General features: G+C 45.1%; 2 protein-coding genes across 2 annotated transcripts in view; both read right to left on the reverse strand.

The window, feature by feature from the left end:
* Window positions 1–90: 90 nt before the first annotated feature.
* susd3 (sushi domain containing 3) lies at window positions 91–4,465 on the reverse strand. Its single transcript, XM_084680784.1, has 5 exons — window positions 4,282–4,465; window positions 2,463–2,645; window positions 1,674–1,821; window positions 1,410–1,559; window positions 91–1,309 (listed from the first exon to the last, which is right to left on the reverse strand). The coding sequence occupies exons 1-5, from the start codon at window positions 4,352–4,354 to the stop codon at window positions 952–954; spliced, it is 912 nt and encodes a 303-aa protein (XP_084536910.1). The 5' UTR covers window positions 4,355–4,465; the 3' UTR covers window positions 91–951.
* A 7,283-nt stretch (window positions 4,466–11,748) lies between these two features.
* The window catches only part of fgd (faciogenital dysplasia), a 41,769-nt gene continuing 30,519 nt past the window's right edge, over window positions 11,749–22,998 (reverse strand). The window contains exons 6-19 of the mRNA XM_084681078.1: window positions 22,476–22,612; window positions 21,788–21,944; window positions 21,538–21,676; window positions 20,784–20,842; window positions 19,624–19,770; window positions 19,450–19,542; window positions 19,264–19,343; window positions 19,129–19,159; window positions 18,129–18,233; window positions 17,446–17,499; window positions 16,427–16,528; window positions 16,049–16,183; window positions 14,554–14,694; window positions 11,749–13,241 (exon numbers count right to left, since the gene is read on the reverse strand). Of these exons, the coding sequence (XP_084537204.1) occupies window positions 12,996–13,241; window positions 14,554–14,694; window positions 16,049–16,183; window positions 16,427–16,528; window positions 17,446–17,499; window positions 18,129–18,233; window positions 19,129–19,159; window positions 19,264–19,343; window positions 19,450–19,542; window positions 19,624–19,770; window positions 20,784–20,842; window positions 21,538–21,676; window positions 21,788–21,944; window positions 22,476–22,612 (1,626 nt within the window). The 3' untranslated portion in view covers window positions 11,749–12,995. The remainder of the gene's footprint in view (window positions 13,242–14,553; window positions 14,695–16,048; window positions 16,184–16,426; window positions 16,529–17,445; window positions 17,500–18,128; window positions 18,234–19,128; window positions 19,160–19,263; window positions 19,344–19,449; window positions 19,543–19,623; window positions 19,771–20,783; window positions 20,843–21,537; window positions 21,677–21,787; window positions 21,945–22,475; window positions 22,613–22,998) is intronic.

Genomic DNA, 22,998 nt, shown 5'->3' on the forward strand with positions numbered 1-22,998 from the left:
GACACGAGACATACTGTCTAGAGTTTATTTTAGAAACTTAATTAATTTACGCTACAGACCTATTTTTTACTACATCAACATGGGGCAGTTGACAGTGACAGAAAACATAACATATTTTATTTTAACAACATATTTTTCAAGCATGTTTAACTGTCATCCAAGGTTTACAAGACAGTTTTTGTTGTCATCAGTAGTAAAAAATATATAAAAATGTACATTTCAATACAGTTATATAATGTTATCTGTGTTGTAACATGATGTTCAGTGTACATACTGTACAAAGTATAAAAATATACAGCCAATCCCAGGTTTTACCAAACCTGCAATTTTACATTTGTATGATCATGAGCCATTATCATGTGTAATTTTTTTATCACATACCACCACTGGTCCTATATATTTAGAATTGAAAATGTATAAGTTCTAGTTCAGAAAGTACAAGGTTCAGAAAACCTGTCAGGTTTGTTCCACCAAATAACCAGCTGATGGCACCAATCTGCTCTAAGAACAATGCTACTGTAACTGGCAGATGTAGGTGATTGGATACATCTGGTTAGTGCATGGGTTAAACTAACACATTAATTTAATATCTGAACCTGAACTATTACACCTCTGTCTAAGATTCATAACCACTAGATTGAGTTCAAACAGCAATGCAGTAAATGATTTGTATGGAGAAAGATTTACCATTCAAGTGCAATAGCTTTTCCTTTCTAAAGGACGACAATGTCCCGAGGAATGAGATCTGCATTTACAGTAAGGCACTGGTCTGATACAACTATGTATCGAAATACACTGCCCCAATCTGAATGCTTTACCACAAATAGTCAATAGTCATAAGGTCATTCACTCCTTTTGTGACACTTGGACGTATTGTGCTAAGTTGGTCCAAAATGTATAGAATAGTTCCCAATGGTTACTGGCTCTACGCTTGATCACCTGGTTGTGTCGTCACACAGATATGACCCGTATGGAGCAATCCTGGGCAGAGAGCAGCTGTCCACTCATCCGTCTGGAGTCCTCCAGAGGTGGACAAGTCATCACAGATGCACCCATCTCCTGTCCATGATGCCACACAGGACCTGAGATGGACGATAAAGCTGAGCTCTGGCCCAGGCCGGTGGTCCGAGGTGGACCTGGGTACTGGGGTGGGGCAGCGGTCGGAGAAGATGCTGGGTGCTGGTAGAGGCCAGAGTATTGGGGCAAGAGTGGCTGCTTGTGTCCCCTGCAGGGGAAAGCAGCCGACGACAGGGGCGGTCCGAAGGTCGAAGCTGACCCAGTCACAGCGTAGGGATACTGTTCATAACACCTGGATGAGGAAGTACAGGGAAATAAACAAAGCTTTTAGTGAGTGTGTGTGTTTGTGTTTGTGCTTTGTATTTGTATGCGTATGCATCTACAAATCTTACCTGCAGTGTCTTCTATGATCACACAAGGTAGGGTCGTAGTTATCCCAGAGTGTCAGGGACTTTTCTTGGGTGTTGTTATTATTGTTCCTGCCCTTGTGGCTGTAGTAGGAAGATCTGTTTCCCTCCAGCTGGGGCCATAGACCAGTCTCCCTGGCAACACAGGATGCAGTTGGACTCGATCAATGCTCAGTGGTATTACTCTGGGTCAGTTATATTTCAAGACCAGTATCAAATCAGCAAAGTATTCATTCCCTTTTCTCTCACCTCTCCTTTTTTTTCCTCTCTTCTTTCTTGATGCAATCATGCAAACAGCAGGTGAGGAAGGCCATTGACATAAGAAGGATGATGGCTGCGCTCACTATGGATGCCACCACCGCTACATGGAAGCCAAAGTTCTCATTCTGGGGCGGGGCTGCAACATTGAGGGGAGGGACAGAGAGAAACAAAATAAGTGAAAAGAGACAAGGGAAACATCTGAATCTCAACTCTCATCCTCCGTCAACTATAATCATTATCACGCAAACTTGTCTGGTGTCATGTTTTCAGGTTGTATAGACATGCATGTTGTGAGGATCAACATCTGGATGTGATATTGCCTACGGCCACTCAACACATCAAAATATTTCAGGAATGATATTTTCACACTCCTCAAAATAATGAGGACTGAGACAGGGAAGTTGAAGGGGAGTTTTGCAGTCACTGCAGTTTTTCCACCGTGCACACTAACATTTAATTTGTACTTTCCAAACCCTTTGGTACAGTCGTTTAAGAAAATAATTTTCATTTTTCACAAAAGAACTGAGCTTTAGCAATTCAATATATCTTCGCTGAAGTGACAGGTGTTTTCAGATCCAGTTTACAATTGATTGGCTGGCAGAGAAGACTCTCTAATGATATCACTGAAGTACGGTGGGGAGAGAGGAACAAACCACACAAACCTCACAGTTACTGTAAATTAAGTTACTGCTCAAATCAAATATACATATAATGAATGTTGACGTTTTACAAATATTGTGTACTATACTGTGTTGTTGGTTAGGGCTGCATACTCACGTTCACACCAGGGTGTGTCTCCAAACCACTGGGTGCTGTTGGAGCCCCAGACACACACCACTCCTCCTACCAGTCGATGTCTGGGTGGGCAGAGAAGTGAGATCACTGTGCCCACACTGGTGCCATTACCCTGGACAATTCTCTGGCTACCCAGTGCTGGCAAGGGCATGAGGGTGCACTGGCCTTGAGGGGCAAATGAGGGATGAAGACAGATGAGCTAATGGCAAACAGAACCATGACTAGAGGAACATTTACACTTGGCTACAAGTATTTAGTAATGGACTGCTAGCTTTTCAATACTAGAACAGTGGTTACACATCGTTCTCTGTGGAGTGCTGCCTAGCATTGCGTGACAACAATACACGGCTTTCTGCAGCCCTACGCATTGCTCATCTAATGTTGACAGCATCAAAGCACCAAACGTGATAAATCATTAAACAAAATGCCCGCGGGCCAGAGGTGGAAATGCACAGCCCATCTGGAACAATGTTAAACAACTGGTTATTATACGCTGTTATATGTTATATTATATGATGCTATCAGTGTGAACTATAGCCTCATACCATCCTCAACCTCTCCCCACACTGTAGTCACGAACAATGGGTAAAGGGTGACTATTGTTTTGTAGGATGAGGATATAAGCTTGTTTCAAAACAACTTGCATTACTTTCCAAATAACACAAATGTCTAAAACCTACCTCAATAATAGGAAAGGAATCAAGTTATTAACTATATGGTATACACTATACTTCTGCAAACTGAAATTGCTGTAATGTGTATTTGCCGCCACAAGAGGTCCTTGATGCAAGATGACTTCTATGCAGACCACACCTGGGTTTTCCTATAAAATATAGATGCGGACTGAGTGTGTATTTGGATAGACAAATTCAATCTCCTTGACTGGCAGACAGGGATGTGTGAGCATAGCGGTGGCTTTCAGAACTATGACTCATAGATCCTTGATAATATAGACCAGACTGCCACTGTCAAGGAGAGAAAAAGACCAACCAAGATGGAGCAGATGGTGGTTTCAAGGCTACCCTCAACTCTGACAAATACACAGAAAACATCTGTCATTTAAGCTGATGCAACAATTGATGCCAGACACACTATTTCTTGGTGATATTTTGTCAGTTGGATAATGAAACCAAGAGGAGCAGTACCATGCTGCACACCACCTGTGTTGCTTCTAGTTCTTGTGGTTCAACTGAACTCTCACTTCCCCTCCTCATGGTAGCCTACTGCTCTGTAACCTAAAATACATGACATACTTGTACACAATATATAAGTAAATATGTATTAAAGTAAAGTTACACAACGACTGAAAAAAATCGAATTAATTTCTGTCAAATATCTTTTGAAAGGGTTCCCCAAGTCTTTATCTGAGCAGAATATCAAAACAGTAAGGGTAATCTGCATTACAATACCTACAAAGTAAAAAATGGATCTATGGAAGTATGCATTTTTACTATTTGCCTGTCTTCCCTTAATAACTACGTACATAATGAAATTAATAGTTGGAGACGGACAAAGTGAAGGTGAATTATAAAGGCTACAACATTTTCTAAACTAAACTGACACCTCCTTTAAAACACAAGGAGTGTGGGCAATTTCTCAAAAGCCTCCATACAGCTACACCGCACCTGGGTAACTGGTGAAGGCTGTGGTTCATTGCAATTATTTATGCAACATCAGTATATTAACAATCGAGACATGGTGTTATCAAATATCATTTTTACATCGTAAACACAAGGAGGAATTAATCCCTATATTTTTTCTCTAGAAACGACCAATTGAAATGAGTTGGTAACTGATTTACCGGAATGATTTTGTCCATGTATCGCGTTGTCGGTCCTGGGCACATCAACCGCTGAAGCTGTTGCTGATGACATGTCTTGCACAGAGCTCTTTCCAATTGACCTTCCCTCTGGACGCGCTTAAAACAACTACATACACGAGGGTGTTTGGCTAGTCTTCGGTCCAAGATTCCGATCCCAGAGTCAAGTTCCTAGCGAGTCTCAAAAGTGAGTGAGTGCTGTGTTGTAGCAGTTGCTTCCCCTCCGACAATGATGTAGTTAAGAGCGCGCACAGCCCTCACGCAGCCTTTCCCTCAACGGGCATCAGTACAGTATGTTGCTGTGCTGAGCACATTAAGCACTTGCTAGATGACTAGCTGTTGCCTAAGCCCTTGTCTAGGTTATAGACAGTAAACCCACTGTAAACAAGGACACTGGTGTTTCACAACCTTATTAATGGTATTGTGTCCACTATCAGTTCTGTGTTGTCTGCCACATCTTCATTCAACTTGATTTGACTTCATACCACTATGACAAGGAAAGGTAGTCATGGTAAATGTTTTTAGTATGTGGTAACTTAATTGTAACTTATGCCAGAGAACTGGCGGGCAAAACATTCATGCAATTGATCTTCCATGGAGGGATCGAGTCTAAACATATGTAAAATGAATTAACACAGATTATTACACGACACATTTCCATTTACCAAGCAACACGTGAATGTCAGAGATTCCACTAATAGCCTTCCATTATCCACTTTTAGCTCATCACACTATACATCAAGTCTGTTCCAGTGTACACTAAACATTTATGCATGACAAATGAGAGAAATGTGTGTTATAATTGAAACAGCAAAATACATGTAGAAAGATAAAGGTATTTAAATTGGCAAGTAAGGGAGTCTGACATAGGAAGCAGCATATGCAGAACTGTTTAAATAGAGGTGTGTTGATTAGCAGAGCCTCATCACCACTAACCAGATAAGAAGCCCAAAAAGGGATTTTAGTATCGAGAAATATCAGGTCTGTATGAATGTTCCCATTTAAATTAGCATAATCATCCATTTTTCGCAAGAAAACGTGAAGGACACTGGCCTTCTGCTTCTAAATGAAAGGGCGACATGTTTTCCTTTTCTCTTTGTGTGTTTCTGGGATCGCATTCATCTGTAAAAGTTCAATTAACTAGGTGATAAAGCAGTTCATTGAGGGCTTGAATCCTAGGCATCATCTCTTTCTATCATAATGCTCATCTGACAGTTATATTAATGGAACAAGCATTCAGTAAGCCATGAGCTATGCCTTCGCAACAGAAAAAGTTCACCCAGAGCAAGGAGGACCTTCTTGCAAAGTTAAACACCACAGTCATAAGGAGACGTGTATAATCCATAACATGAAATGTCCACATTTCACACATGCGCACACATCTGCATATGTGATTTATAGCAATGTACTGTATGTATTCAGCATATGTTCACAGTAATGAGCCACACTTCGTTCCGGCTCTGTATCGACCCCTGGTCATTGCTAATGCAGGGCATGTATGGTGGTGGTCTAGGTTGGTTTGGCACACTGATTAGAGCAGGCTTCACCGGTGTTGGTAGTTCCAGTAACACTGTAATATCAAACTAATATCAAGAATGGACTTGGCATTTATGGTGTCCATTTCTAACTCCAACTGTTTTCAACTGCCAAGACGGCCTACCATGCATGAGAATGAGCTGTGAATACTGTCCTCATGTTCTGTGTCACTGTCTATAGCATTATGCTGTTACTGTCCCTCTGTCCTTGTCCCCTAATAGGATTCCACAATGTAAAAGTAGGATTGAATGACCATGGGGAACCCAGCTCCCCTGCAACACTGCACCTAGCTGTAGGCAGGAGGTAACCTCAGCCCAGTGCTCGCACGATGTGGCCGGACTGCTAAAATACTCTTGAAATTCACCTTGCGCACTGGCTTCTCTTTGAAGCTGGGCTGGGGTTAAGAGCATCCTTACCTGCAGATTCCATTGTTGAGAAAGAAAGCAAGAAAAGTTAGCCGAGCTGCTTTCCTGTTAATTAACACAGGGAAGTCTCAAATGTCTCAGAGGTGGTAATACTCTGTCTTACCCCTACCCCTTACCCCTAGCCCTTAGTTTACCCCTAGCTCTTATGTTTCGAAACTGAGGGGTAAGGGCTACATAGGAGTTGTAGGGGTGTATACCCCTTCGTCTTAGCCCTACCCCTAGGTCGAAAAGAGTATTGGGACACCACTTACTCTCATGGGAATGCGCAAAATTAAGGGCTAGGGGTAAGGGGTAGGGGTAAGACAGAGTCTTGGGATTCGGACTTAGTGTAGTCAGGGTATTGGGTGTAGATGATGTGAGATACCTTCAACAGCTTACTCAAACAAAAAATCCCTTTTATGAACCTTGAAGTCTGTAACTTTTCCAAAGGAAAAGGGAGATGGGGTCAGACAAAGCTACGATGGATGCACATTTTCACACATGGTTTATAACATTGGAACTGTCTCTCACTCACACACACACATACACACAATCTTCTCTCTCCATCTCTCTCTTTCTCAATCTCAAAAACACTGGATTTTAAGAGAGATGCGTAATGAGTATGTTATAGCTCTTCCTATTTGGAGGGAGAGAAAAAAGAGGCAGGTCGACAAAGAGAGACAGTGGGGAAATAGAGACAGCAGAGGAGAGATAGACAAGGAGAGATGAAAGGCAAAGAGAGAGCCATGAAAAGACATTCAGCTGGAGGCTGAAAGATTCACATTGTGGACATTATACTATTAGCGTAATCTGACTGGTCCTCAGATCTTTGAGGAGAGGCAAAGATAGAGATAAATGCAAATAGAGAGTGCATTCATGCAAAAAGAAAAAGGGAAGAGTACGGATATAGAGATAGGACAAATGAGAGGACAGGAGGGTGAGAGAGAGAGAGCAGGTGAGCAGCCTTCTCTGAGTTTCCACCCTGGCCCCTGACACAGACTCTGCTGGGGGACACACACTCCATCACAGAGGTAATTAACTACCACAGTAGGGGGGTACTGTGCATGCTGCCAAACGAACATCTACACACTTGTATGCACACAAACACACACACACACACACACACACACATGCGCAAACACACTAACTGGGCCACATACTGCTGAGGGGGCTGGGATGGAGAGAGAGAGTGAAGGTGCCCTCTTCAAAGAGTCCTCAGCTGTTCCCTCTATGTTGGTTTATCTAATTGCAAACACGACCAGAGTATCTAAGTGTACAAAACTGTATGTATAATCATTCCTCTCATATCTCGTACTTTTCGTTATTGACTAATCTTGAATACTGAATGTTATTGTTTTTAAAATGAGTACACACACACACACACACTCACACACTGAGTATCCTCATTGTGTAATCATGAATGCTGTCACAACAGTTTCCTGCTTCTGCAGTTTCAGGATACAATGACATTACTCTGGTTTGGATCTTGGCCACTGCCATCCGGGTTGCACCATAAATCTACATCTTGGGCATCAGATCCCCCTGGCAGGGTGGGTCGCCGCAGCAAGCAAGAGGAAGCGCAGCCTTTCACAGGAAAGAAGACTAGCATTAGCATTTCTGTGTTATGAACAGCTCAATCTTTCATCCAGTGCAGGGCAGGTAGAGTGGTGGAAATGTGACACAAACGGCACAGAACAGCAGTGGTGTTGTCGTGATGGATACAGGAACCAGGCAGGAAGTGGGAGAACAGCAGATGAAGCATTTTTGCCACTACAAATGTTCCCCACAGTACGTTATGAGGCAGGTGAAATAAAATATCTGAACATACACGAGGATATGAGATAACCAATGAGCTGGTAGATCATGTATTACTGAAGGTGATTAATATGTAGTATGGCTGCAGGGTTTTAATCAAGAAACCACACTGGCAGGAAGAGAGACCTTAAGAAGTCACTCTTCTTAGAATGGAGTGTAACTACAGAATAATCTGACGATCAGGCTATTGTGAAAATAAATCTTCAAATACTAAAATGGAAAATGGAACTAAGATGGAAAGCACACACACATACGCAAAAGTACACACACACACACTCACGCACACACACACACACACACCTCATGTTGTGGTGAGTAAAACAGATCCTTGTGCAGAACTAGTGTCCTCGACCAACATGGCTGTGTGTCAGAGAGTGCAGATTGAGACTGGCAGAAACATAGCTACCAGAGAGCCACATTAATAAAAACACCCACATCACTGACCCTAACCCTGATTAGGATTTCTGTGTGTCCAGTCCAGAGAGGGCTTAGAGGCACCCTGCTGTCACTGTATTACTGTAGAGATGGACCCCTGTTTCCTGCTGGGCTAAGGACACACAGCCCCTACAGGGAACACTGGAGTGCAGCAGAGGAGAGGGGGAGGGGAGAGACTGACTCATCTGAAGGTCTGACACAGTCAGGTAAGACGTTGACTCTGGGGGTCTGGAGGGATATAATATGTATAACTTCTTACTCGAAGAGAACAGTACCAGTATCCCAGACGGAGTGCAGACTCAGACCAGCAGGATTGTTCTCTTTAAGAAAAGAGGTTCACACCTTTAATCATCAAATTGGCTTGGTGCTGTATTTGATGTCCATGGTATCGGTTGAGTGTGTTTCTGTTTTGGTGACTGGCCAGTTGTGAGCACCACTCCCTGAATGGAGAGAGGTTGCCATGGTAATGCTGAGACTGCATCTGAGTATAGCCTAGTGATGGAAAAGAATCTGTCAGTGTGAAAGTGTTGAAATAATCGTGGTTATTTGAGTGAACGGGATGGTTCAATAACTCAATGATATATTTCCCATCCCCTCTTTCTACCTTCTCTATTCATCCATTTACCAGGCAAAATATCGCAGCTGTTTATCTGTATCTCACTGGAATCAAACTAGTTAAGGTAAGAGACTGTAATGCAAACACTCCCAACACACACACACGCGCACACACACTACACCCCCATGCCTGAAACTTTTACTTTTACTAAAACTACAGTAGGACATGATGATCCAGATCATTAACTCTCAGATAACTCTCAGAAGCTTTCTTTTGTATTGTTAAGGTTTAGGAAGCGTTTTCCTGGTTTGTGTTGTTGCGCAGTGTTGTGACACACAGACAGGAAGTTTCCTGTTACGGGAACCCAGACATCTGAAGAAGGCGTATTTGACTGCACCGTAGACATGAGTAAACCATGAAAACGACAGGAAACTGTTGCAAGCCTCTTCCTCTGTAATAAAAAAAGAGAAGCATTAGTGTACAGGGGTTGCTTCTTTGGGTGTGTGTGTTTGTTACTGGCGTGTGACGTGTTGATGACTAGATCTCTTTCTGCTGAAGTAAAAAAGAGAATGAACATGGGTTAGTATTAATCAAAAAACTGTCCCCAACATCCTGTAACACAATTATTATTTTTATTAAAATAAAAGTGTTTATAAACATAGCTGGTTGTAAATGTGCTATTCTCATTTTTTTCCTAAAAGGTAGGTCAGTTGGTGTTTATATTGGAGCAAAATGCAAATGTTTTCAGACACACACACACACACACACACACACACACACACGCACACACACACACAGCTGCTAAGAGGCTTACACTATGTTCCAGCAGCATCCATATTAAAACCATTCTCATCAGATGGAGGAGGAGAGAAATCCTCTAAGACCACAAGCCAACCACCTCATCAGTATACAATGCTGTTGGCGCACACACACACACACACATGCTGCAAGAACATTTCAACATTTCACTGTTGAACGTTTCAAAATTTCCCTTCCCTGATCATGATCCTTTGAGTTACATTTTACATTTTATATTTAGTCATTTGTCTACAGTGATAACTCATTTGTCTTTAGTATCATGTGAGCAGGACAATACTCTTGATGAATGGAACCATTAAGACAGGCCTTGAGGCTTCTGTTAGAGGCCAATATGACACACCTTAGAGTCCCACAGCAACCTTGCTGGAGGCTGCTGAACACAAGCAAACTGGGTCTTCCTCTGACCATGCGTGTGACAGCATGAAGAGAGACAGTTTGGGAGCGGGTGGGAAGGGATGAGTGTGAAACAGAGTGGCATCACTAAAACGTGAAAACAAAATATGCGATTAGGAACAAGAAGTCAAAGACAGCTTCCCTAGGTTGCCTCAAAAGCCCCCATCCTTCAGATTCTCCAAACTCTCTCTGTAGCCTGGGGGGACAACTGCAACAAAAAAAGAAGCTGGCTTTACCAAAACTACTTAGAGCTTAGATGAAAAACAACATTGAAAGTACGTTTTCCTTTGAAGGAAGGGGATGATAGGAGCTTATCTCAGCATGGGCTCTCCGTAGTAGCAGACACAATGCTGCCATTTTTTTCTGTTCTGTTCTCGCTGTCTGCGAGATTTGACAGGAACCAGCCGTCAGCAGTTTACACTCTATCTCCGCACCAGAACACAGTTCACACACTGGATAGGGACAGCTAACAATACATCATTTTGGCAGTAAGAATTTGCCATCAACACAATTTATCAATAGCTGTTGTGTCTCTGACATATCACAGACACATTCTCATTAAACTCTCTTGCCTATGTAGGTACAAAGATAAATGTCACACAGTTCCTCTGTGTATGGAGAAATAAAATGCTTGGAGTCTGATGTTTCATCTTCAGCGTCCCCTGATAGACCCTGAAGCATGTCTCTACAGTTGAAACTCAGGTGTGATTTAATGCACTCCCACTCCTCTGACTTAACTTGACTTGCTCTAACGTTCTCTGTTGCTTTAACCACAAACCACATCCCTATTCTGCATAACCTGCACGTAACGTAGCTGTTGTCTGACGCATAGGAACATAGCGACTGACATGTAGACTTACTCCTGTAGTTCACAGAAACATAAAAAAAATGGGGACACAGCAGTATAAGTCGGTCTGCCATAAACTGTGGCACTAATGAGTGAATCTCATATGATCAGTCCTGGGAGCAGATTTTGTAATTGGAGATTTAGGTATACCTATTTCTTTGTTCAAAGACTTGCATCCAACTTTGGTGCTACCACAAAGAGAAGTTGCTATTATATCTTTAGATAACAAGTATTAAGATTTGCACATACATTCATCTATATCCCCTCAGTCTTGCTCCCTTTTTCTAATTTCTCTCTCTCTCACATGCTCATGCACACACACACAACACAAAATGGCTCTTAATCCTCCTGCATCCGATCCAGAGACAAAAAAGGAATATCTGCTGGGGGTATTTCATATGGAGTCTGTGTAATGTGCGCTATCACTGATGCTGCAGGCAGACAGAGAGATCTCACTTCTGTTGCCACCTCACCCAAACACCGAGACAGTCAGTGTGAACTGATGCATGACACAAGGCGAACCAACCATCTGCATTTCTGTAAATGGACTACAGTGAAAGACACAAAAAACGTATCAGCAAAATCTATTGTAGTGTGTGTTTGTGCCTTTACATGTGTGTACACAAACTCATAGCACCACAGCATTTGTTGTTCGACAGAAGGGCCCTGAATGGGCAATCGTCTTTTTTTATTGATGATATGCCTTGACTGCTTTCCACTGTGCACAATCTGGGTTAACACACGCAATACTGAGCCTGTTCACTGACAGTACGACAAACATGCCTCTCAGGGAGGACAAGGGGCTGGCAGGGCTTCAGAGCACGGAACATCAATAGAAGTGGGTTTACATGCACATAGAGATCCATCCACCTTGCTTAGTTGAAGCTGGTGCAAAAGGACAGCAGGGTACAGAGTAGGGGAGCAGGAATGTCTTACAGTACTTGTATCTTTGCTATGGTTTCTATCACATGACAGAGCAGGTGAGGAGTCTTTCAGGAAACAGTATCCTCTGATGGTGGACATCAAATCGTGGTGGAGATCCCACCATCGGCCTCTGGTCCAGTCAGATGAGCGCTTTAAGATGGCAGGACTGGGCTCTGGTAGGAAGAACTTGATGCATGTGTGTGTGGGGGGATAGGGGTGGGGGTGATGGAGGTGGGGGTGAGTTTGAAATGAGTTGATAATAGGAGCATCAGGTGGCCAGCCACAAGCGTTCACATCTCTTAAGTTAAAAAGGCTTTTTTGCTCTGCTTTGCTAACGACACACTATAGTTTACATACTGTACAATCCCCACTGTTTCTGTCTCCAGGGGGGGAGGCCGGAGAGGTGCAGTCTGGCTCGGGGCTCTTACTCTAACATTCAATACTGAATAAAACACAGGAGCAACACACAGCCAGTCCAGAAAGACAGACAGACAGACAGGAGTTAATGCTTCACAACACAGTCACAATGTACAAGGTACTTCATCTTATAAAATCATACAGGGGCCATCTTATAAAACGCCTTCAGCAATAATACAATCATGTTCAATCAATGAGTCCTTTGCTTTTCTCAGACCATGGAGAACACTGAGAAAGTTCAAACAGAACCGCACATACAACAGAGGTGAAGTTGCTGGCACAGGTATTTAAGTGAATGTATGAAAGAGAGAGATGGAGAGAGAGAGAAAGTGAGAGTGTGTGAGAGAGAGAGAGAATCAGAAAGAAAGACGTATATATGGGTGGGAGTGCATGAGTGAAGTGGCATGGTAGGGAATGAGTGGCCCCATTTGAGACAAAAATAAAAACAAAAAGTGCCATGGTAAAGTGAATTCAAGTAACTTGTGCTCTGTACACAGGAAAAGGGGAGGGGCAAGATGGAGGAGGGCCCTGGGCCTCAGTGGGGATGATCCTATTGGCTCTTTCGGTTCTCAGTCAGGCTGACAGATGCGTCTGTGGGCATTTCCCCGCGGGCAGCCCTGGAGAGAACCTCCATCCACTTGGCCTGGAGCTCTGCATCCTGGGCTCCGAACAGCAAAGCCTGCTGGGAGTGGCTCAGCCGGAAGGTGTGTTTCATTTCAGATTTTTCTGTTGCTGGCAGTGGGGCAGTGCTCACCTCAAACCCTGGCAGGGGAACTGCACGTGCCCCACGAGAATCCTGCAGAGACACAGCAAACAGACCAATCAGGGCGTAGCAGGAAACATGAGTCCAATCAGCATGAAACTTCCTGGTTCAATATAACTGGACAGTAAGATTACTGTCGAACAGATAATCTAAACTACTGTGCAGCCGACCAGTGTTTTGATTGCTAAAGTGATTATTGTGACAGATTTCAATGCCATCTCATGTCATCTTATCCTTCATCATCTCCTATCTTCTGCTGGGTTCTTCAACGCTGGCATGTGCAGTAAGCTCTTGCCCTCTCTCCCATCCCCCTCTCTGGTCTACTGTTTCTGTCCAATTTAGAAAATCATCAGTAATCCTAATCTATGGAACAGAGTTCTGACATGGGATTGTTTGTGTGGGATTGGAATTTTGGTGAGGCCACACAGCTCTACTGAACATCAACTGTACAGAGACGGATGAGAGCAACTTCAAGGTCGTGGTTAGCTGCTTCAAGTGGAAGCTTCCTCAATAATCCTGTGGACCATTTGCCAAACCAGCCATACTATGCCTGTTCTAACCCTGCCTGAATGAAAGCAGTGTGGAAGCACCGAGATGGCCCCCTCTGGTCAGACTGAACACTGCCACCCAGGTGAAGCCCCCCTCTGGTCAGACTGAACACTGCCACCCAAGTGAAGCCCCCTCTGGTCAGACTGAACACTGCCACCCAGGTGAAGCCCCCTCTGGTCAGACTGAACACTGCCACCCAGGTGGAGCCCCCTCTGGTCAGACTGAACACTGCCACACAAGTGGAGCCCCCTCTGGTCAGACTGAACACTGCCACCCAGGTGGAGCCCCCTCTGGTCAGACTGAACACTGCCACACAAGTGGAGCCCCCTCTGGTCAGACTGAACACTGCCACCCATGTGGAGTCCCCCTCTGGTCAGACTGAACACTGCCACACAAGTGGAGCCCCCTCTGGTCAGACTGAACACTGCCACCCAGGTGGAGCCCCCTCTGGTCAGACTGAACACTGCCACCCAGGTGGAGTCCCTGAGGTCAGACTCTGGACAACTAAATCCCTCTGGCCCGAATCAGCATTTTAGAGAGCAGACAGAGCCCTGACTGAACACACACACACACACGTATAGGCCTGATAGGGGTGACGCTAACACTACACACACACGGCTGCACAGGTGACCTATCCATGCAGCTAGACAGGTGACATGCATGTTGGGCAATAGAGGATCCATCAGGCAGACTGAAGCATGCCCTCATAGACAACCTCCTGCATAAAGAAACCTCTATGTGCCCACATGTGACACACCAGTAGACAGCCCCAAGGGGGATTAGGGTTGACCCTTACCTGCCCGTTACTCTGCAGGTAGAGCACCATGGGCTCCGTCTTGGAGACAGCCACCCAGGTCTTGGTCCAGCTCTTCCCCTTCTCCTGCACCTGCAGGTAGCTACACAGCAGACAGCTGTCCCCCGTCAGAGAGACCAGCCTCTGGAGAGAGACGAGACAAGATCTGATTATTACCTCCCCGAATGACAAAAAAAGCCTACAATGCCAAACATGTCATTCTATTTGGTTTGCAACTTCTGGATACTTAATACCTAATTCGGGGATAAAATCCCGTACTGTTTTTAACAGGTTGTAGGCCTTCTAAACACCATCTGTATTCCTGGAACTAAAAATACAGATGTCATGTCAGGAAGTCTGTATTTTTTTAAATGCTTTCATATACTCTTACATAACATTCATAATGTTGAGAATGCAGGACATGGAGAGATTTCTACACTAGCAGGTTGTCCTTTGTTGACCCTGCATGACTAATGTGGTGTAGAACTCCCCCAAGTGGTTCTTAATGCCATCGCAACTTACTTTTCCAACATTTCAGACATTGTGGTCCATAATGCTCTGCCACTTACAATGAAAGAAGAAAAGGTGACATGCAGCTTGTATAGGTTGTAAATATGCATGGATCTAAGTGTGAGGGCCGTTGACCATAACTAAGACAGACAGATACACAGACTGACAGAGACAGACAGACACAAGACTCAGCGTCTCTATATAACAAGATTAAAGCAGCTGCTTGTTGCATCATGACACATAGACACACACACACCTGAATCCTCCAGACTGTCCTGTCAGCAGAGTCCACTAAGCCCCTTATCTAGGACCATGTCATGGTATTGATCATCCAGTAGAGGTTACCTAATATGACTCTGTGTCTTGTGCCTGGATGTATAAGTAGGATCATGTGCATATGTGCTATTGTGCAACAATGGACTATATGAGACGAAGGATGAATAGTGTTGTTTCTGTACAGGACTTGATCATCATGACACAATGAGCTATTATATGTACTGGTAAACACTCAGCTCACACACTGACAGCTATGTCACTGCTGGTTCTTTTTTTTACCAGCTGGTTCACTGGTAGAGATGGGGCCTATTGAGTCTTGCAGGTTGCTAGAGTGTGTAAGCTCCTACATCCTACTGTTACTCTGAAATAGTTGCTTCATAACGCTGTGCCTGAGTAATAAGAAAGAAGAAGTGGTCTGCCATGGGGAATAAGAGAGAGGGTGTCTGCCCGTTTGCATCCATGCATTTCAATATGTCTGTATGTGTACTTGTGTTTCAGCAGGGGAGCTCCAAGTGCTCTCTCTCTGGGCAGTGCCCCCAGTGTCCTGCAGGGATGACTAACGCGATTGCGCCGCTCCCCCTAGGGGCTGGCGTCGTGTCAGGGGGCCCATGCCAAACTCCTCTCTCTGCTCATACACTCTCTACCGGGACATCCTGCTACTGTATTACTGATAGGTTGACAGTGACGTTTGGGACTGTTTCTGGTGTCCCACCTCAGCAGCAGCTTTCCTCTTCTGCTCAGCTGGGGGCGCTGCTGGCCCCTCCAGACCCTGGCTGGCCTCAAAGCACTCTGGACACACTCGACATGTCTTGTTCTCTAAGGTCTTTGAACACTTCGCACAGATGGCCTGTGAAGAGAGGGAAGTGGTGGGAAAGGAAAGAGAGAGAGAGAGAGAGAGAGAGAGAGAGAGAGAGAGAGAGAGAGAGAGAGAGAGAGAGAGAGAGAGAGAGAGAGAGAGAGAGAGAGAGAGAGAGAGAGAGGAAGAAGAGAGCAGCTGTTTAGGCACATCATATCATTTCTGTCAGAGCAGTGCATATCTCTTATTACCAACCGCCATCTTAAAATGGGGTAAAGAGGTTAGTGTGCTCACCGCTCCACAGGATTTGCAGTGGTGTTTGCGCTTGGTGAAGTTGAAGCTCTCGTTGCAGCCCTTACATGTGGTCTTCTCCTTCTCCTTCTTTTTGGAACTTTTCTGGAGGACAGAGAGAGAGAGACAGGGAGAGAGATAGAGAGAGAGAGAGAGAGAGAGAGAGAGAGAGAGAGAGAGAGAGAGAGAGAGAGAGAGAGAGAGACAGAGAGAGAGAGAGAGAGAGAGAGAGAGAGAGAGACAGAGAGAGAGAGAGAGAGAGAGAGAGAGAGAGAGAGAGAGAGAGAGAGAGAGAGAGAGAGAGAGAGAGAGAGAGAACGCACGTGTCAGGGGGTGTTCACACACTGGCCAGAGTGTACATTCCTCACACCCTATCTCCCCCATTCCTCTCTACATCTCCCTCCATTGTCTTCAACACTTTCTCTCTCTCTCAACCCCACTGCTATAAAAAGCTGGCAGGGGCGTCGATAGCAAAGCTAGACGCCTAATCGTTACCACAGATGCATTGTGGGAGGAAGTGTGAAATTCATGTCCTGATTGTGTTTTCTCTCCACAGAGAGGTTTTGCCGTTAAATAGCATGAGAGACTGTAGATGATGATATCTCCATGGAGAAGCCTGCCTAATGAGGACTGTGTTATCTCCCTGTCTCGCTGCAGGACAGAGGGGGTGTGGATTTACTGAGGCATTGTTAGACCAGCCTCATTGCCTCAGACATAGCCTCTCAGACAGAGCAGAGATCGATGTGTATCTCATCATGAACACCCACTGTGTGTTCGTATTACACTGTTTATTCAATGGCCTGGCTCATCATAAGTGGGAATCTCATTAGCCTTGTCCTTTTGGGAAATAGGTTATCCTGGATCTTTACCACATTCATTACAGTGGCCAAGGGAGAAATGATACTGTTCCAATAAAACGTCCTCACATCTGCTGTGCATCTTCTGATTGTGTGTGAAGATGCACAACATGTTTTTGAAATGATCAAGTTTTCCATGCAGCTGTGCAGAGCTGCAGTACCTACCCGCTCATGAAGCCTCTCACTGTCTGAGTCTATGGAGGCGTTAATCCAGGGGCCCTGAGGAGAAAACACCACAACAACAACAACTGTCATCCATCTGCTGAAGCACTATCATCCACATCCTCACCATCATCCTGACATAGCCGTCAATGGATGATAGCAGAGTTATAATATATCTGGCGGCATGGGTAAACGTGAACACATGCGGATCATTTACACCCCTCCTGCTGTTGAGCTCATCTATTGCAAATGTCTGTCTGCAGTTAGTGTTGTCTTCCACAAGGTGGCACTTTGGGCTTACTGAGCCTGGTGCACCTCCAGCTCAGGCAGCCCAAAGTGGGTCAACTGTGGACATGTAGAAGAGAGATGTGTGTATACACAGCATGCATGGGGCTTCCCCTACAAGGTCATGAGACAGTGCAGGGAACTCAAGATTAGCACGCAAGTGTGGGGGTGCGACTCTCAGAAAACGGAGAAAAGGCCTCTGTATAACGTGTGTGTGTGCGTGAGTGTATGGAGTGACAGTCCAGCCATATCAGGAAAGTTCACACCAAAGACAGAGAACAGACTATGACACATGCTCTGACCAAACCCTAGCGCCTTGCCTTCAAATTCATAGGATTCGTGGAACCATTTGATTTTGAATGACGTTGATTTATTGGATTGAATGACTGTGTCTGACTGACCGGTGAATCAGGCGGATGGTCATCCTCACGGGAGAAGGAGCTATTGAAAGCTTTGTTGAACGTCTCGCTGTTTTGCTTGTGCCTCTCGATGGTGGCCAGGATCACCTGAGGAAGGGGGAGCGAGGGGAGAAATGAGTGACCGAAAGAAAGGGGGAGGAGGAGGACCAGGCTTTCCTGTCCTCTTCAGTGTTAATAACGCTGAAGCTTTCAAGTGTAGAGAGCACAAGAACCGTGAGGAAGACACTTTAGGAAAGTCATCGGCTGAATGAAACCTTACATCACAAGAGGATGCCTAATCCTTTCTACAGTCCCGAGGGCAAACAAATGAGGGAGAGAGAGAGACAATCATTTGGGGCAGAGGGCCTTTCCCTGTCTGAAAATAGGGAACAAAGAGAGGGACTGTGCCATGCTGTGGTCTGGTCTGACCCCACTGTAAAAGGATGACATCAGACCAACAAGTGCATCATGAGCCCTCTGCTCCAGCTACACAGCTCTCAGAGACGAGGCTCCCTGGCTATGCTAACTGCCCAACCACAACTGGGCACACGCTCTTCTCTCTTTCCTCCCTCTTTTTTATCCCAAATCCCTTGAAACCGCATTCCACTCTGCCCTTCAGTTTATTGAATAGTCTCTCTATTCTTTTCAGCTCTGTGGCCTACTAAATACCCTTTCAATCCAGTCAGCTACAGTGCATACACACTCCAAACACACACTCAACTCATTCTCTCGCTCTCTCTCTCTGTCTTTTGTATCACAGCTCTCCTGCAGCCTCTGACCAATCTTAATCAGCTTTAGCCAGCTTTAATAGGCTAAACGAGCAGTAATGAGGGGCTTTAATAATGAATACAATTCCCTGATTCAAACAACTGAGGTGTGGTGGAAAGCCTCCCTAATTCCATCCCCTAAGATAGAGAGTGCACAATTCAGAAAAATGGGTTTTAAAGTCTGGCGTAGTCTGTGTGTGAATATGGATTTGACGAAAACAAACATTGAAATGTACCTGGATCCAGTCTTCTTTCTCCTCCGCTGCCCTATAGAGAACAGACAGGACATGAGCAGGACATTTCCACATCTGCTTTAGGATCGGTCACTACGATGTGACTGGGACTGGCCTTCTGAGTGGTCTGGGGCTTACCTGGCCTGAAGCTCCAGAGAGCGCTGTTTCCCAATAATGGCGAAGGTGTGAGGGAGGTTCTGCTTTGCGATCCCCTGCACCTGCAGACACACACCCGCAACGTGATCAACCCTCTACAAGTGAGAAAGAAGGTAGAAGAAAGAGATGGATAGTGATGAGGAGAAAATGAGGAGAGAGTCTCCTTACCTCCATGCCAGCGATGTCTATCCTCTCTCTCACACTGAACTTCTGTCCCATGAGCCTCAGCTTGGGCACACAGTAGAGAAGCATGTTGTTGAACTGCAGCAGGAACAGACAGGAGTATCAGTAAGACTGTTTCACACACAACAAAATACACATTATGATTCAACACTCTCTCACCAAGTAAAGGTATCGGTCCTGGGCTGTTCCATTTTTGGCCGACATCTTCTTGATATGGCCCTCCTTAATGAGTTCGTTGGCCGGGTTCACAATGTCCTCCTCTCCCCCAAGCCTCTCGTAAACTTCCAGCAGTTTGTGCATCTTCTCCTGAAAACCCCAGAGAGAGAGAGAGAGAGAGTTAATACTTCACAACACAGTCACAATGTACAAGGTACTTCATCTTATAAAACCGCACCTAGAACAGAGGTGAAGTTGCCGGCACGGGTATTTAAGTGAATGTATGAAAGAGAGAGATGGAGAGAGAGAAAGCGAGAGAGCGAGCGAGTGTGTGTGTGTGTTTGAAAGAGAGAGAGAGAGAGAGAGAGAGAGAGAGAGAGAGAGAGAGAGAGAGAGAGAGAGAGAGAGAGAGAGAGAGAGAGAGAGAGAGAGAGACATAGGACTGTGATGAACAGCAGAGGTGCACATACACTGATGAATGCAGAGGAGGCTAATACTAACATGTCTGCACGAAAACACAAGCAGCTTTGCAGATAACATAGTTTGTAGTTCAGAGGTGAAGCAAGCACCACCAGATGGAGCTACAGTGTATTGCAAACATCCATTTTATCATGAAACTCTTCCTCTTCCTAGGATCATCCTTACAATAAAAGAGCTTTGTGTTGAGTCACAAAGCTAAACCGAGTCAACAGACATACCAACATAACATTATAGGAGGAAAGACGTGTGAATGTGTGTGTAAATGTGTATGTGTATGTAAGGGAGTATGTGTGTGTGTGTGTCTGTGTATGTAAGTGTTTGTATGTGTGTGTCTGTGTATGTAAGTGTTTGTATGTGTGTGTGTGTGTGTCTGTGTATGTAAGGGCGTATGTGTGTTTGCGTGCCTGTAAGTGCATATGTGTTATTATGTATGTAACTGTTTGTATGTATGTGTGTGACAGCCGTCAGTCTTCTGCAAACTTTCAAACTAGCAGCAGGAAACAGCAGCTTCCTGTCTGTTCTAATGCAACCACGGCCCTCCCCTCCCTCCCCTCCCCTCCCTCCCTGCCCCCTCCCTGCCAGACAGAGACAATAAGCCATCACAGTGGTGAACCTATAGAGGTCTGGGCCCTGTTACAGTGATCACAGTGAATGATGTCAACAACACAGCAACAGAACCTCACCATTTTCTTGATGGCAGCGTTGGAGTGATTGGCTGCAGTAGAGATGAGCTCCACGGCCTCTGCACCATGGAAGCACACACCAACACACACGTTAGATTAACAGATAGTGACAATTTCAATTAAATCAACAGTGACTAATAGGAGGACAAGACATGGTAGGCAGCCTGAAGATAAGCAGACAGCACTTTGTGTGCATTGCAATACATCAGACTACATGCTGTAGTCTATTTGCACCTGTGTGTGTGTGTCTTTGACAAGATGACAAAGTGTAGACTCCTTGCATGAGTCTTGTTAAGAGCAGTATACTGTACATTACCCAACATCAAACATACACAATCTGTCCCATCAATCACACACGCATAATCACACACACACAAACACACACACACACGCACACACACACACACACAGGTGTAAGTCATCAAACTGACTGTGGGCCAGTAGAGCAGAGTACTAATGGGTGAGATCACCTGACGCAGCCCTCTCCATCCTGGTCTACATAAACAGAGCAGACACACGGCCAGGCCGGGACAGTCTGACTGTCACGCTGACTAACTAGGGGCTCCCAGGCCTGGCGTGCCGCAGCTGGACATAGACACATCTACGAGGAGGATGCTGCAAGGCCAGAGTTCATCCACAGGACAAGGGACATCGGGCTCTCCTCTAGGAACAGACACGCTGAGTCTAAAAAGCACCAGCATGTCCTCTCTCACTGCTACGGGAGGGTTTGATAGAATGTGCCCCGTGGACTCACTCTCGGCATCCTTCCTGTCGAGGGCGTCTTCTGGAAGCTTCTTCAGGTAGTCTTTGAGCAGGAGCTCGTAGCGTGGGATCCTTTGGACTGGTTCCAACATGTGGTGCTGCAGGGTGAGGTTCCCACACACCTCCTGCTTCTGCAGAGACAACACACACATCAACCATCAATCTCATACTGTCTCTTAAAAAGTGTCCTAATAAAACAGATAACTGGACAAACACACACACACGCAGATGGTCAGACTGACCTGTATGTTCTGGACCACACTCTTGAACTGTGACGACCGCTGGGTCCAGGTGTTGACCAGGTCCATCGCACGGTCAAAGTTCTTCACATACTCTCCATACATCTTCATGAACGGAGCCAGCTTCTGAAGGATGTCGCCAATGCGAGGCTTGGAGTCCCTAACACACAGAGAACAAACGTCAAAAAACAAAAAATGGAGGTGGCTAACATTCCGATCGAATGTTTTAGCTTTTGACTCTGATAATAATTGTGACTTCAAAGATAGCATGTGTACATAACATTACACGACAATTGAATAAACGGAATTTCTCTACAGAGAGCCCTAAAGACACAATACTCCACAAAGCCAGACTTTTGGCACATGCACATTGGTGGTACATTTCCTCTGAGCAGATGAAGAGAGGCAGAAAATGCCCCCATTCTACCAGCCTGGAAGTCTGGCACACACACACACGCACAAACACACACACACACACACACACACACACATTCTGAACCTCCACTTACTGCCCCAACAACACCCACCAACAGCCTGGCAACACCCTCCTACTGCTACCCAGCTGTCTGAGTTTTGTAGCCAACACACACACACACACACTGACCACACTGACTAACATATTCACGGACCAACACTATCCCTGAGAACTATAGGTCCAGGTGACTGTCAATCTCATTCATTCAGTCCTTACCATTCTCCAATGATTCGTGTTTTGAGATCGGGGAGCAAGAACTTGTCATGGAAACAGTATATGGAGGAGATGTTGGAGAAGATCCCAGTTATTACGTCCTGAGGGATTCCAGCTTCAGTGAGCTTAGTGCAAAATACCTGTATAGACATACACACACGCACATACACACACACACGCACAAGTACGCACGCACACACACACAGACAATAGAAGTATGAACACTCATGGATTTCTAGAAGAACAATTCCAACCCTTTGCTCCAGTAGTATTCAGTGTGTGATGTTACAGTCTCATTATCATGGTCACTCTATGGACCTCCAACACCTCTGTTACCTTTCACTTCCCTGTCAGTCACATAACTAAAGGCCTATCTGCACTACAGTTCCTATGGCAACAGTACCCCTGTGATGGAGAGTTTGACGACAACAGGAAGCAGCTCTGAGGTTGCCCTCAGCAACAAACCCTGCAGTTCTCCACAGTTATATGATGACAGGTCTGTCTGTGTGTTGTGGCTTGAGAAAGA

The sequence above is a fragment of the Hypomesus nipponensis genome, chromosome 18 (genome assembly GCF_054491055.1).
Source record: "Hypomesus nipponensis isolate SF chromosome 18, ASM5449105v1, whole genome shotgun sequence".
Lineage (NCBI taxonomy): Eukaryota > Metazoa > Chordata > Actinopteri > Osmeriformes > Osmeridae > Hypomesus > Hypomesus nipponensis.